The 16,367-nt window shown below is 40.4% G+C and overlaps 2 protein-coding genes across 3 annotated transcripts; one reads left to right on the forward strand and one right to left on the reverse strand.

The window, feature by feature from the left end:
- Positions 1–257: 257 nt before the first annotated feature.
- Positions 258–3,070, reverse strand: rassf11 (Ras association domain family member 11; the record flags this gene model as incomplete). The annotated part of the gene is made up of 3 exons (XM_082519872.1): positions 3,048–3,070; positions 1,667–1,786; positions 258–1,576 (listed from the first exon to the last, which is right to left on the reverse strand). The coding sequence occupies exons 2-3, from the start codon at positions 1,767–1,769 to the stop codon at positions 258–260; spliced, it is 1,422 nt and encodes a 473-aa protein (XP_082375998.1). The 5' UTR covers positions 1,770–1,786; positions 3,048–3,070.
- A 3,490-nt stretch (positions 3,071–6,560) lies between these two features.
- On the forward strand, positions 6,561–15,966 carry ampd1 (adenosine monophosphate deaminase 1 (isoform M)). 2 transcript variants are annotated; one of them, XM_082519948.1, is made up of 15 exons: positions 6,561–6,690; positions 9,530–9,695; positions 9,884–10,028; positions 10,962–11,127; positions 11,218–11,437; positions 11,605–11,734; positions 12,060–12,254; positions 13,069–13,200; positions 13,346–13,509; positions 13,718–13,844; positions 13,986–14,149; positions 14,330–14,450; positions 14,872–15,045; positions 15,277–15,387; positions 15,573–15,966. In XM_082519948.1, exons 1-15 carry the CDS (start codon positions 6,669–6,671, stop codon positions 15,726–15,728), a joined length of 2,193 nt encoding a protein of 730 aa, XP_082376074.1. In that variant the 5' UTR covers positions 6,561–6,668; the 3' UTR covers positions 15,729–15,966. The 2 variants fall into 2 exon arrangements, with proteins under 2 accessions (XP_082376074.1, XP_082376073.1); XM_082519947.1 differs by lacking the exon at positions 6,561–6,690 and adding an exon at positions 8,759–8,882.
- The last annotated feature ends 401 nt before the right edge of the window (positions 15,967–16,367 follow it).

The raw sequence follows: 16,367 nt of genomic DNA on the forward strand, positions 1-16,367 counted from the left end.
GTATAATTATTCATTGGTGCACCAGAGCAGGTTTAAGTATGAAAAACACTTCAGATGTGCTAAAATACAGAGGAAGTCAAATGTGAAATAAAACTAAACTGGTCTCTTCCACTGAAGGTAAATAAGCTGAGGAACAATTAAAGTTCAATACTTGCTGAAGGGCTTTATCCCAGCCCAGAACATGCAGTAAGCACTGGTAATAAATTTGGAATGGAAAGTGTGAAGGATCATTGTCTTTTAACGCCAGGACATTGATTCTAAACCTTGGTGCTGCTCAAATATATAGTGAGCTCAGAACGGTGAATCACCTTCTGAGTCTGCGATTGAGATCTATGGGCTTCTGACCAGCGTGTCCACCACTCCCTTAGCTCAGTGGGTCCAGTGGGCCGTCGCTCCTTTATTTGGTTTGGATGAACTAGAGCTGGATGGCTGGTGTCTTCTCTGGGCAAGAACTTCCTGTTGACATTTACACTCCCATCTGCACTGGATTGCTCCAGATTGTCATCCTGGGCCGAGACGGCGTGAATTTCACTGGCACAATTTGAGTTGAGTTTTGAAGCAGTCTCAGAATCTTCTTGAGCGGCACCTCTGAAAAAATCAAGCCGCTGCATTTTGCACTTGTACTCCTCCAGTTTAGTCTTGCACTCCACGGCCTTCGCTCTCATCTCGAGGAACTGATACTGCAAATCCTTCTCGTAACCTTCCTCTGATTGTAACTCGTTTTCCCAAAACCTGATCTGCTCCATCTCTTCTTCCACTATCATCTCTTGTGCTTCCTGTTCAGTGATTCTGGCCCTTTGACGTTCCTCAAGGTCAAAAATCTGCCTGTCTATATGTGTTATCTGGGCCTGTAGGTCCTGCAAGGACTTGAGCTGACATATTATGGTTTCTCTGAGAGTATTTTTCTCCTCCTCGGTCCTGGCAGCAGTTGAACCACACAGGTTGGATTTTGCCTCATTTGTTTTTTTAGAGTGTTTGCTTTCTTTACCCCTTGTCTGATTTCCTATGCAGCAGGAGGTTTGATGGTCCAGTTCTGACTTCAAAGCTTTTTGACCTTTCCCTTTGCCTCTGCTAATGCTACCAGAGTTATCTTTTTCCACAGTGAGTGAGAAATCCAAAGAGATACGGTTCCTTTTATCCGACTTACTGCTTTCCTTATCATGGGCAGTGCTATAGACCTTTCCTTTCCCCAGACTTTCCAGCCAGTCCCAGGCCTCCTCCATGAGTGTCAGAGACTTTCTTTTTGGCCTTTTCAGGTCTTCTTGCTTCTTCTCACCTTCTTCCCTTAAGCAGGATAACATTGGCAAGCTTTGGCGATGCAGGCTCAGGGAGCCACTACTCCTCCTCATTCTGGAACCTACATCTTTCTTCCTTAATGGCGGACAGGGTTGATATCGTCCTACTTTTGCTTTGCCCATTTCATCCAAAACAGATGCTCCTCTGCGGAATAGACTGAGCTGGACCTCCTTGGACTGCTCACCGTACCTCTCCAGGGTCTCCAGAAGACGTTCCTCGGGTGTCATGCACCGCTCAAAGTCTTTAAATTTCTCCCGTAACGTGTAACGTCCGGGTTGACCTAAAGAACAAGCAAAGAATGAGGATTCGTCAGCATATCAAAATAACCTTTATCACCAAGTAGAAAATGTCCAGCATGCTGTGTACGCACCCAATGCTTGAGCCAGCACTAGGACCACTTCTTGGCATGTCGTTTCCCTTGTTACTCCACATACCACCCGTGGGATACCATCCACAAAAACCTTCACTTCCATTCTGTCCAGTCTTGGATCTGCCCACCCAAAAAAAAGAGAAGAGATTAAAAGCGTGTGGCACACTGACCAGAGTATCCTGTTGTCTGTGTTAGGGGAAGTGGTGGAGACAGCTAAATAACCCTCATTAACATTCACTGTAATCTGTCTGCCCATCATGTGTAAGTCAAGCCTCAGGGCTTTGACAAAATAGCAGAGTTACGCACCACGGTGAATAAAATGGCAAACAGTGTAGATACCTTTCTTTCATGCCTTTTCTTTCAGGATAGCAGAAAGAGCAAAATAAGAAAGATGATGGGGGCGAGGGGTGCGGAATAGCACATGGATCAGTATTAGCACATTCCCACAATGTCAGTTGTTTCAGTGCTATTTAGAATCCCAAACCATAACACAGGGCCACAAACCCCAAAACATGTACGTTACACCTGTATCTATGCACACTTATCTGGCTGATGATCAGGCAGAAAAGCACAGTGGCCCAAACAACTCAATCTCTACTGTCATGGTCTACTCGCTGGCGGTCATTCAGAAATAGCTGATCAACATTTGCTACTAAGGATGGAATCCATCAAAGATAGTTCTGATTTTTCTTTTCCTTTCTATCTTAAAAAAAAAAAAGGACTTCAGATGTCCAGGAAGAGGATTCTCATTACAGGAAAAGGCTTCTGCGTGCAGTTAAGGAGTTGAAGGCATTTACACTGGTATGTCAGGCTCTGGTCAGTCACAGATGTCTCTATGGAGAGATGGTGTAGCTCAAATCTGTATTACATCAGAAACTGCCTTGGGAATATGAGTCCCAGAAAGTTAATTCGGGGTAGTAGCAAAACGTGTCTCTTATTGCATGTATGTTAGAATCTATAACATTTTGAAGTAGGCTGCATGCAGTGAGTTACACTGATTAAGAATAAACCCAGTGCACAGGGGTGGGCTACTAAAGTTTCAGCTTAAGTGATTCATTTATTGGTAGTAGAAGGTCATGGGGTAGAAGTCAGTTTAGTAGAGTCAGCTGACATGGACTTTATAAAGTCTTGCTAGGATTTGGAGGGCTTAGGAGGTCATGTAATAGGAAACATCTTAAAAATAATAAGAATTATTATTATATAGACTAAATGTGGTGTCAAAACAACCAACTGATCCATCTAAGAAAGTCTTTCGAGACCCTTTCTAACTAAGATCGTCTGCATAACTGGAATATTCTGGTAATTAAATAAGTAAATAAATAATAACAGAAAAGGGGCACTTGCTACAGAAAATCCATGGCAAAATCTTGTAGAGACTTACCTCTTTGTCCTGTCTGCAGCACAGATGCTCGCACACGTTTGTTCTGGGGAAGTGAATGTTCTGGTGGGGAGGAATAGTACAGCAATTAAGACCAATTAAAATTCCTGAACACATCACTGGGGGAAACTTTCTGATCCCACCCTTCTTGCATCTTTCCACTAAAAAAGGAAAACACAGAAAAACCAGATCTATATTACTAAATGTTTAGCGATATAAACCTTGACACGTTGCCCCGGGCAACATGCTCGTAGTAACATTAAAATGAAAGGAAACACATATTTCTAGACTTCGCGTTTCGACTAGATGCTGTGTTGTATTGTGCATGCACTCAGTATTGGCATTTGCTTTTATTATTTATTATTTAAAATTGATCTTGTGTATTCGTAATTACAGACTAGATGAAAGTCCCACCATGTTTTAGGACAAATCCAAACATGAATCCAGATGTGTGTTTTCACCAGCGGTAGATGTTAGCTCTGGGTGTTCCTCTTTATCTTTCAAGCAGGAAGTGTGATTACAATCCAAACACAACATACTGCAGCCCTCCACCAGCAAATGTGAGCAAAGAGCAGACTCTTTCTTGTGCACCAGAACTTTTTTTTTTAAGAAGAACAAGTTTAATCTTGTTCTTGGTACATTTAGACTCAGTGGCCTTTATTTATGCAGAAGTCTCCCTGCAGCTTTCAGAGGAGCAGATGAACATCCTGTAGAGGCTGGGAAGACTTTATTCATTTAGAGGAACTATAGGTAGAACTGTGTTAACATTGCACTTAGGAATGTTCAATCCCAAACATCATGTAACACCAATTTGGACTATTTATCCATAGGAATCACTCGGTTGTTTGTGTGCTACATTTACAGTTTACACTCGTGCTTTGGTGTTTCTTAAAATCTCCTACAATATATCCCCAAAACTAAGGGGAAATGTGGAAATCACAGGAAACTGCTGCATGGCCAGATCCAAAGAACGCCTGTAGAGCGGGAGCCGGACACTGTGACACCTGTTGTTATTTGGTAGTGTCTGGCAGTTTGGATGATGATGATAGGAGTAATATGAGATGGACAAACTTGGACACTCTGCTCCCTCCTGCCTGTCTAAATCACATTTAGGCTACAGCCGCCAATAACCTCTCAGGTTCATATTGAAGAGTGTAGATCTCTCTGGAAAGACGAAATTCTTGAATCAGTCATTTTAGCTGTTTATCCTTGAAGTTCACTCTCACGTGGCAGATCGATACACTCTGTTCCTTGTGGCATTTGAGCAGGAAGCACTGATTTTTCCTACTGAGGCATGTAGCTGTAACACTTTAGTTAGCATTTTTGTGCAAATTGGGCACACCAGCTAAAGTTTGAGAGGATTAAACAGATCTCTTCTGTTTAAGTTAATAGTAGAAGAAACCTGTCGTTACAATTACAAGGAAATGTAAAACAAGATTGTGAAGTTTAAATACTTGAAAGGTATTTTTGTGAAATTTGTGCCCTATTTTAAATGATTTTTAAAAAATCCTTAATTCACCTTTAATAATTTAAACATTCCCATTCTGGCATTTTAACTCCCAAAGTCTGAACTGACTGACTGCCCACGTCTAACTTGATCTCTTTAACTAGTAAGAGGAACCTTGACATTTAGAATCACATTCCCTAAAAATAGATGGCTTGTTGGTTTGTGTCTTCCAGTGCACAGACATCGGGAAATGGGAGCGTGTGCAACACAAATCAACTTCATATATTTTCATAATATATCCTGCTATTCTGCAGTATTTAGCCCTCCAGATAGATTCATTTTTATTTTGTCTGATTCTGTCAAAAGCTTTAGAGTTAAATGGAATTAAATTTTTGATAAAGCAGTAAAACTACATTAGAAAACTTCAACAGCAATGACAACTGAAAGAATTTATCCCAAGGAAGCACTGGAATATTTTCATTTCATGAATTACAATGAGACCCCAGGCTTTTCTCCCAGTTAAACTTTTTTTGTTATTTTATTTTGACTTTTTTAATCCACAGTAAGCTGCATAAGATAAGATAAGATAAGATAACCTTTATTAGTCCCACACGTGGGAAATTTGTTTTGTAAACCCAGTGCCTCCTAGCAAATCTTAACCGTTACCTGCTGTGCCTGTTTTTCATGTGTTTCCTGCTCAAAGCACGTTCTTTTGAAAGCCAAAAGCAACTGGAAGCTGCACACCCAAATCTGTATGAGTTTTAGCTCAGAAAATAGGCTTGGTTGTATATGATTACTTAAACGCATATTATTGTGCACAGGTTAAAACATGTATGCCTAAAAGGTGATACCATGCAATACTCTGTCCAAGTACAGGCTTCAAGCTGATCAAAATGCTGGGGCAGGACCTTAAGATAGCGATGCGTTACCTCACGTTATTGCTGCTAAAGGTGGTAATCATTCAGTGAGGTTAGCTTGTTCTTTTTCACGTGACTCTAAGGTGATTTTGCTGAGAAATATTTGAATAGTTGAATTGGATGTGAAGTGTTGTGTTTCTTTAAGCAATGTCACATTTTCTCATTTAAAAAGCATTTCAGTAATACTGGTCCAGCCCTTATAGCTTTAAAAGCTTTAAAATGTTGCTTGTGTAAAGTACTTTTGAAATCAAATGAGGAAGAATTTGTGGGTAAGACCAAATGCTAGGTTGTATTAGGGTTTCAGCATCTCTGAATGGAGGGGGGGACTTCAGATAGCTATGTCCCTCAGAGTCTGCCAGCCGGTGAGCAGAATGAACACCTGTCCAGCAGTGACTGGGGATCGAAGATTATGGGAAGGGATTTAGAAGTGATGGAAATCAGAGAAGTACTGAGGGGCAGGAGTGTGAAGGGACTTGTAAGTGAGAAGAATGACTGAATTTAAGGCAGGACTTTGGGAGCTATGTAGAGTGCCGAGAGTAGGAGTGATCTCTTGCCAGGATATAGCGAGTTTTGAGCACTTCACAGCCTGTCCTTGACTTTACTTGTGGCTTATTATTTCAATAAGACGCTATTACAGAAGTCCACACAGAATCTGACAAATGCATGGGATCCTTCAGCAACAGGATAGAGATGTAAAATCCAGAGACAAGAGCTGACTGTCATCTGCACAGCCATGATGTTGTGCTAGGAAGCACCTTGTTGTGAAGTTGAATGTTATTGTCTCTACCACCTAATGATGGAACACTAACAGTGCAGACAGGGCAATGTGGGTGTGAGCTTCCTTCTAATTTCCTTCTTCTACTTCCTCGCTAATTATAATTTATGCAAAGAAGTGGTTTATAAGTCAGCCCATCTTATGTACCACCTACCATGTTCACAGCAACTCATGCAGCTATCATGGTGTTTCATAAGATGAGTCCCCATGTATGCAAATACCTGTCAGTTTGTCAAAACACTATGCCAGCCGGGGGGGGGTCCTGTATGCACACAGATGACTTAAAATAGATCTAGACACATATGAGTTCCACATTACATCATGGCATGTTTCATGTGGCCACAGCGGGTTCTGGTTACAGTTGAGCAGAGGGTGCTTAATATTGCCCAGAGCAAGCACGGGGCTCCACACTTCCCAACTACAGTGGTCCAGTGCCTGACCACCCGCTACCAGTCCTCAGGATAGTTTAACTGAAGACCATCACCATGCCGAAAGTTTTGGTTCCAGGTCAGTTTGGGCAAAATGAAACAGGGACTTCATATATACTACACTAACAGAGGGGAGGTTTGGAGATTTTTTTAAAGAAATGAACAAAGTCTTCACCAGTGGTGTTATCATTTCATGGAATTTCTTAACCAGTAGAAGACAGAAGGGTGACAAAGATGTCCCCCTACTGCCCGACTGAGATGAAGTGATGTGCTGATTTTATATTACACTGGTCACACTTTTCTGTGCAGCATGTAGTATAAACAACTGTTTAGGCAATAAATCCACATTTGTTTAGCAGTGCCATTCCAGGGGTATCTTCCTTATGGGTGGCAGTGACAGCTTTAATGGCAGCTTCACTGGGGTTAAAAATGCACATACGTCCAGCGTGAGATAGTGATCTGTGTCTGCATAACACTAGCTAACTAGTGTTAATATGCACAATTCATTTAATACAATTCTATATCTATAAGATCTATTTTAAGCATGCGGTATATAGTCGTTGGTATTGTACTACAGGGGTGTGTATCAGCTTTTGGTAATGCACCTGTGGTTTACTATCAACAGTGAAAATAGCAGGAAAGGAAATACGATGAATGCTATTTGTCATCATGTTCACAGAGATTGTGTTTGCCATCCAGATAATTTTTCTAGGTTTGTACTTTCATTGTGATCCTTCTTGTAGTACATGCCCACCACAGAAAATCTCTGTCATTAATACTATTTTGAATGCTGCAGTAATAGTTGCTAATTTTAGGCCTGCCTTCACCAGGCACAGGGCAACCGGCCAGTTACATTATGCAAGAGTCTTTCAAAAGGTGAAAAGATGAAGTGCTGAAGCCTGACCACCTGCAGACAGGTTTGACTTCACAGCTAATAGAATTAAGTTGTATTAATTAGTACAACTTTTCAATTAAAAATACTTGTTGCAAATTATTTTGCAACAATTAATGCGGTAAAATATGACTGATTTTAAGACCTATTGATCAGCCACAGACAAAGTTGAGTGACAAATAATGTGGAAATGATTGAACCAATAATTCAGTTTACTAAAGGTGATATTTAGCTATGGCGATAGGAGTATTATGCAGTTTTCCGGGAGACCTCACCTGCTCCACGAGCCACTATGGATGATTTTTTTTCATCAATTGTTTAACACACTTATTTCATTGTTATTGTTGTTCTGAGATATAACCAGGCATGTTTTGTTTCCCCTTTAACCTGGACTGTCCCACCCCGACTGGGATTTTTTTGCTTTTTCACCAGAGGGAGGAAGTAAGTATCTAGATGGGAAATGAATTAGGGAATTTGAAATACAGATTCAAGTATTTCAAAATGCATGGTTTACTGCCTAGTTGTGAGGCAGTCACATCACCAAACCTGCATTTTTTTATTTGAAAGCAACCTTTTCTGATGGTTTTTCTTTTTTTTTGCGAATGAACACAAAAAAGGAAATGATGGGATAAAGTGCAAATTGACAGCATTTATTAATAAACTGTTCACATTCAATATCAGTTCTCCACAAACAGCTTGATCCATGAGGACTCAACTGAAAGTGAACATCTGCATTAATAAATGACTTTTTGCCACCACGAAAAGCTTAACATGCAGCGATGCACATATCAAGAACTTTAGGTGACAATCAAACCGTTTGGTACAGACAGCATATCCCAGGGCCACACAGTTAGTGCATCCTTATATGCATGACCATACTGCACATTTTAGTTGAAACATGTTGCTCCACTGGGAGCAGAGACACAATGAAACAATCTCTGTGTGTATTTTGAAGATGTGGTCAGCAGTTTTTTGTCCAGCTCCTGCATTTCATTCAGTTGCAACACTTAATCAATTTTAACAGCCATGTGTCCAATCCATACACATCCTCACACTGTGCCTTACATTAATGTCACTTACCCATTTATCACAAGTAGTCCAACATTTAATTTCATTATTCATGTGTGCAAGGTTTGCTACTGCATGCATTTTCTAATCTATGTTGTTTTATTTATATAAATATATATATATATATAGGCTTTTATATTACACAACTTGATATCAACGTACTGTGGATAACGATAAAGTGTTTGGGGTTTATTCATGTATAACCTTCTGCATAATATTATCTAACCAATGCTTTTCCTAACACTTTCTTTTCTGGGTTTTATTCCCCATGATGCATCTCTCTCTCTTGCTGGGTATATCAGGTCAACAGAGTAAGTATGGAGAATGGCGAATGGAAGCCAAAGTCACTTCAGTATCAAACTCTATGCTAGAGATGTCACCTTAGAGGAGAATGTGTTGGCTCTTGCAAGTGCATGTAAAAAAGTAGAGTTGGTCTAGAGAGTATTTTTGTACACAGTGGGTTGTTAAATAGAGCTACAAAGGCTTTGCATTGTCACTGTCTCATTTTTGTGTGTGTTTGCATTAATCTTTGCGTGTGCGTATATATTTTTTAGCATATTTTCATCAAAAACAAGAATAAAAAGCCACTTACACTGTGGCGGATTAGGTGCAATTACGCAATTATAAAGAGAAGTGGACCTGGAGTGCTTCATCAGTGTAGTCCCTCAATATGCATGATTGTTGCAGGCTATACTGGAGGTCAGAGTTTCCCAGTTGTAGTGACTGTTGCCATGTATGCTTGTGCTGGAGCCTGTACACATCATTGAGGAATATGCTGTGAATGCAATGCAATGCAGTACATCATGTCCAAGATTTTCCTCCTTAAAATTTTTTCATTTTGTAATGTAGATCATAGCAGGCAATCCTGAATGTGGCCCGCCTAGTTTAGTTCGATGTTGCATGGTGTTATATGAACGGAATGCGTTTCTGTTACTTGAACTTTCTGTGCGCATCACAGAGACCGATGACAAGATGAGGGCCTTCGCAGAGCAGGTCTTTGCTTCTGAGACCAAAGACGAAACGATCCGCGATGAAATCTCCATGTTTGATGTGGCTGAGGACTGTCCCATCATCCATCATGAGATGGCCCACCATCTGCACACTGATGATGATGAGCAGAAACGGTGAGATGGAAGATTTTGAATAGTGATGCTACAAAATCATGATTTGCTTCCTGAAAGAACCACAACGACAAAAAATCATTACACAACTTTATTATTTAATGGGGGAAATTTGCTTAGTAGTAACAACAAATATTTGATCAATTTTGACAGAAAAATTAAGTCAGACTTCACTATCTCATCTTCCACAGCAAGAAGCGCTCCCGTACCATGGCCGTGCCCACGGGTGCTTCCCAGGCAGCTGCTACTGTAGTGTCAGTGGAAGTGGACACGCCCACCTATCTGGAAGTGCCTGTCTTCCAGAGAGTGGCTGTCATTGGAGACTATGCTGCTGGGGTACTGTTTATTTTCGCATAATTAAAAAACATTAAACTTCTTATGTTACACTTTGAGGTCAACCATAAATAACACCTTCGTCCAGTGGTGTAACTTCACAGTGTATTAGCACGTTGTGATGTCACTCGGAGGGGTGGTTCTGGGTGCGACAAGGTAAAAGTCTTTAAAGCTTATAAAAGTTATAGCATGAACTGAATTTTAAAAGAAAGTAGTTTATTAAGCACTATTCACAAATGCTTGGTAAGACTGACATGCATTTCAATCAGACTGGCTTTTCAATTGCAGCGACTCCTGAATTGGGTTTGAATTGGTATTGATAGCTTTAAAATTGAAACTACCTGTAGCACATTCAAACTGGGTCAAGCAGACATGAATGTGACAAGTGGTGAGTATAAATTTCACTGACTATATTTTGTTAGTGCGTGAGTGTCCTCACAGGCTACCTCCCACTATGAAAGGCCATGAGTGGAGCTCATGTGAGAGTATGCTAAAGTTTCAGGTTTCACCACCGTTGGTTTGACATTTACAGTAGAGCGAGAGAAAACTTTGGAGGAAGTGACTTTGCTTTAACTTTGGGCCTCACATTTGTTAAGATAAAGGTTTGTTCACTGCATTTGTAACATGTTGTGTTAACATTACACAGAGCAAATGACTGATTGTGTAATATATACTCTTTTTAAAAAAAAATTGCCATTGAGATGAGATTGGAGCAAATAAAAAGTTCTAGTACTTAAATTTGTTTTAACAGTATAGTATCCATCTGCTTCATCCATCCATCCAGTTTATCCAGTTTAGGGTCGCAGGGGTGCTGGAGCTCATCCCAGCTGTTATAGGCCTACCTGGACAGGAAGCCAGTCTGACACAGGGCTAATGTGTTTCATTAATTCCACATTGTTTAACAGTTTACTGTTATCTCTCGTATGTGCTATTCAGGTGACCATGGATGACTTTGAGCTGGCATGCAGGGGTCTGTACCGTGCTTTAACCATCAGGGAGAAGTACATGCGACTGGCCTTCCAGCGCTTCCCAAGAACAGCCTCCCAGTACCTGCGTCAGACTGAAGGAGAATCTTTCAGACCGGAAGAACAATTGGAGCCAGGTGATAATAAAAGGAGATCAGGGTTAGCATGATTTGAAATGATCTTATGTAGAAGATGTGTACTTAATTATATGTCGCATCTATCCTCAGTCTTCACAAGTCCTCCAAAGGAAGGGGAAGACCCCTTTGATGTCAAGAACCTGCCAAAGAATCTGGGCTATGTTGCTCGTATGAAGGATGGTGTGATTTATGTGTACAATGACGCTGCAGCTGCTGACAAACATCAGCCAAAGGACATGCCCTACCCAGACCTCAATACCTTTATCGATGACATGAACTTCCTCATCGCTCTTATTGCACAGGGCCCAACGTGAGTCCTTTAAAAGTGCTCATTACTCTGTTTTTAGATTTTAGAACTGAAATTCATCTGATTTCAAAAAGTGCCAACACAATTTCTCCTCATTTTTGTAATTTAGCTGTAATTCTTCCTAGGTGAAAGTGCTATCAAAGCACAATTATTTCCACTTTATTTTGCAGAAAGACTTACACTCACCGCCGTCTTAAGTTTCTCATGTCCAAGTTTAATGTGCATGAGATGCTGAATGAGATGGAGGAGATGAAAGAGGTGAAGAAGAACCCTCACAGGGACTTCTACAATTGCAGAAAGGTAGTTGCTTTAAACCTTCTGTCAATTTAATGTGAAGTGACATAAAATAAAATACCAGTGTGATTAGCACAGTTGCAGGATTTTTCAGAAATCTGTGACTATCAACAGCTTTGTGCTGATTTTAACTGGAATGTGTAGTAGAGTTTAAGTAATGTCCTATTTATTTGTTGTGCATGATCATTTCACACATTTTCTATCATCTTCCTTACTTCCAGCTGCAGTGCAGCTCGTGGAGTCTTTAGCTCCCTCTTGTGACCGATCACATGTATTACATTGCACAAACAAAAACCTCACTGATCACCCTGCCATCTCTATTCCTTTCAAGGTGGACACTCACATCCATGCTGCTGCCTGCATGAACCAGAAGCACCTGCTGCGCTTTATCAAAAAGTCTTACCGTGTGGATGCTGAACGTGTAGTGCACAACCTCAAAGGGAAGGAGGTCACCATGAAGGAGCTCTTTCAGTCCCTTAACCTGCATCCATACGACCTCACTGTGGACTCACTGGATGTGCACGCTGTGGGTTTGTTTTTTTTGTTTTTTAGTAATCTAACAACTAATAACAGACTTTTATTATAGTAAAGTAACAAGGCACACATACTGACAGGATACATTTCCATGAAAGCCATTAAGTGTTCAAGATAAGAATAAAAATATGTAATAGTCAGATAATAACAAAAAAAACCCCAAACATTATAATTGAAAGATAAACCATCAGTTTTTTATTATCTTTAAAGGATTGTACACATAGAACATAAAGATTATAGTGCTACCAAATTTACCATTTACCAGGACTTGTACCATGATGACCAATGTGCAGGAAAAACTGCTGCTGGGTGAGCAACGTGTGGCCTCACCTCTGTAGGCCACACGTTGCTAAAACCTGAAAACTGGATCAGATTCAGTAAAAGGATTAGATGTTACAATCCCTTACAATGCATTGGTTTAAATGGAGAGACTCTTGGAGGATGGCTGTTATGAGGAAAAGCAGCCCAGAAAAGTTACCAGCGGCACACGTCGTTGTGTACCTCAACCTTCGTTCTTTTACCCAAGATAATCTGCCATTTTTCCTTGGTTAGGTTTAGGGATTAGAGATCTGATCTAAGTGATCATATTAAAATTTGGGGCACATTGTCAGTAGTGGACCTTGGATTCATCAAGTGTTTCGGCTATAGGATAAACTTCTTTTCTAATTCTTGAGGAAATGTTTAAATATCAAAAAGTTTGTATTCTATAAAAGCAAACACTTTTATTAAAACCAAATGTGTCGTGTTGCCTGTTCAGTTTTATAACTTCTTTGGTCTAAATTATCATCTTGTATCTTTCTCTGAAGGGTAGACAAACCTTCCAGCGTTTCGATAAGTTCAACGCCAAGTACAACCCAGTAGGAGCCAGTGAGCTGCGTGACCTGTACCTGAAGACAGAGAATCACATCAATGGAGAGTACTTTGCCACTATCATCAAGGTTAGTTTCAAACGACTTCTCTGTAAAACTGTATAACTGTCACTGTGGCAGCTGAAGATCAAGGTTGTTATAACTACTTTATTAATATTCAGTTTTATACACTGAACTGGTGATTTGAGCTTGATTTGATCTTTGGGAAAACCAGGAAGTAGCCAGTGATCTCGAGGAAGCCAGGTACCAGTATGCTGAGCCCCGTCTGTCCATTTATGGCTGCAACGCCAACGAGTGGAACAAGCTCTCGAACTGGTTCGTCAGGCACAGGGTTTACTCCCCAAACCTCAAATGGATGATTCAAATACCTAGGATCTAGTAAGTTTTCAGTCTTCTCTTTGTTCTGTATAAACACACCAAACTGTCAGAGAGATGGAAAACTCTTACATTTATACATTTCATGCTTTTTCTTTTTGTTTGCCTGCATTAAAGAATATGCATTCAAATACTAAAGCTACCTCTACTGCTACCAAGAATGGATGAAATTTTCATTTAAATAATGCCATTTGTCCATGTTCTATCTCAGCGACATCTTCAGAGGCAGAAACTTTGTGCCACACTTTGGCAAAATGTTGGAGAACATTTTCCTGCCTGTGTTCAAGGCCACCATTGATCCACAGTCCAGTCCTGAGCTAAGCATCTTCCTCAAGCATGTGAGTCACTGTTCAGACACAAAAATACATGCTGAACCTTGATTTCCAATCCACACATAAAGATATAGCTGTAGAAAAGATTCAATCCGAATACTACGGTATAATCCCGGGATAATCCATTGTTTTCTACTCAATGTGTAGGTGACAGGCTTTGACAGTGTGGATGATGAGTCCAAACACAGTGGCCACATGTTCTCCACTAAAAGCCCCAAACCAGAGGAGTGGGACATCGCCAAAAACCCCTCCTACACCTACTACATCTACTACATGTATGCCAATATCGCTGCCCTCAACCAGCTGCGCAAGTGAGTAATGCTATTTCCATACATGCTTTTTCTTTTTTCATCCTATTGGATTGAAGCACTCGGATTTCTTTGTCAGAGATCATTATTTTCTCTAAACATTTACAGTGAGTATATATTTAACTCTTGTCTGAGTATGTCTGCTACTTTCTGTTGTATCATTCCTGTTCTTCTGCTCTCCAGACAGAGGGGCATGAACACATTCATGTTCAGGCCTCACTGCGGTGAGGCTGGTGCCATAACCCACTTGCTGGCTGCATTCATGACTGCTGACAATATCTCTCATGGCCTTAACCTCAAGAAGGTCAGTCCTCTGAATGCAGCATTTCATTTGCCTTAAAATGCACTTTAATTCATATGCATGATCAGGCAACTGCCAGACCAAGCAACCATAACAATAGTCTTAAAACACAATATAAGTCGAATCAAAGTAGAAAATGTTTTTTTTTTATGTGTTTGCCTATACACCACATTTTATATAATATCTGTCTGACAAGTTAACAGTGATAGATTAAGTCAGCCTAACTCTTTAGTTGAATGTGGCCAATGATACAACTGACATGTAATTTTAGTATTGAAGTGTAAAGTTCAATTTCAGATTTGGCATGATTCTTGTGAGCAAGTTAAAACATTGATTATTGCCTATTTATATTTTGTGTTGTTATATTTGTTAAAAATATGAAGCTTGTAAAGTCACTGTTTTCCCCTCAACCCTTCACAAACAGAGCCCCGTGCTGCAGTACCTGTATGTCTTGACCCAGATCCCGATCGCCATGTCCCCACTGAGCAACAATAGCTTGTTCCTTGAGTATGCCAAGAACCCGCTGCTTGAGTTCCATAAGAAAGGCTTGGTGGTGTCTCTGTCCACCGATGACCCCATGCAGTTCCACTACACCAAGGTCTGAGCCTTTGGTGACAACATAGACAAATACACGCAGCCTGTTGTGCTGTTTATTGTTTAATATGTAGATGGACAGAGATGGTCAGCATTGATGATAAACACATTCTGTAAATCAGATAAATTGGTGTTGTGTGCAATTTTTTTTAATGCAATCCATTTCATATGATCTCAAGTTGAAGCAGGAGTATTCAGTAATATCAGTCTTGTTTTTTTTTTTTAATGTCCACAGGAACCTCTAATGGAAGAATATGCCATTGCAGCTCAGGTGTTCAAGCTCAGCACCTGTGACATGTGTGAGATTGCCAGGAACAGCGTGCTTCAGAGCGCCCTCTCTGATGAGGTAAAACAGACACACACCTACAAGTCTGTACTTGAGTCAAAGAGAATAACAAGAGCCAAGAGAACATTACAAAATACATATATTCTTAGTGACACTATAGTGAGAACTACCAAAGGTGGTTTGAAGAACTTTGACTGTAATTGCCAGTTAAAACATTTCTTTGTGGGGTTCTTTTTGCGCTGCAGGAGAAGCGCCACTTCCTGGGTAAGGATTACCTCAAAGAGGGTCCAGAGGGCAACGACATCCGCAAAACCAACGTGCCTCAGATCCGTATGGCGTACCGCTATGAGACCTTGTGCTACGAGCTCAACCTCATCAAGGAGGGCTTGAAGTCTGAGTAAACCGACCGGACCCACCCTTACTTAGACACTACTCTCTTTTGTGATATGGAAAAGTTTCTACGTTTGTTAATCGCAGTGGAATCTCAAAGAAGCTGACCATTTAAAATACAGATGTTCTCTCTATTTAAGGAAGAAATGCTTTTACAATCTGCACATCTGTGACTTGCACATTACAGTATGTTTTTTTCAGTTGGAGAAACGTGTATAAGAATGGAAGGAAATAAACGGTGCAATTGCATTTCTGTGGTCGTTGCCAAATTGTTTACCCGACAGGAAGATCTTGTCCTACTGTGTTGCCTTAAGACATTTCTTGAAAGCTGTTTACCTTATTTATTTAACGTTTAGCAGCAAAATTACCTTAGGCTATAAGTCAAAACACGATATGAAAGTCAGCATTTGTTCTAACCTAAATGAACCGAGTTCACATCATGTTGCCAAGATCAAGTTTGAGACAAGGTATAAAGTCTAAAGTTCACAATTACGTTAGAGAGGCTAAAGCTCTGCATCACAAACGTCATAAATTAAACACCTAGTTATGTTTATTAAGTTGTGCGATCGCAAAGATGGAGCTCCTAACCCAGTGTCTAGATTTCCCAGGACACTCAAAGACAGCAGTATTTGTTCAGTGTTGACAGCTGC

This window comes from Aulonocara stuartgranti (assembly GCF_965226115.1).
Source record: "Aulonocara stuartgranti genome assembly, chromosome: 20".
Taxonomy (NCBI): Eukaryota; Metazoa; Chordata; class Actinopteri; order Cichliformes; family Cichlidae; genus Aulonocara; species Aulonocara stuartgranti.

Coding starts and splice junctions, on each gene's coding strand:
- ampd1 (XM_082519947.1), top strand. CDS start 8,840: ATGATGCATCTCTCTCTCTTGCTGGGTATATCAGGTCAACAGA. Junction 10,029..10,961: donor TTGGAGACTATGCTGCTGGG/GTACTGTTTATT, acceptor TGTGCTATTCAG/GTGACCATGGATGACTTTGA. Junction 13,201..13,345: donor ACTTTGCCACTATCATCAAG/GTTAGTTTCAAA, acceptor TGGGAAAACCAG/GAAGTAGCCAGTGATCTCGA.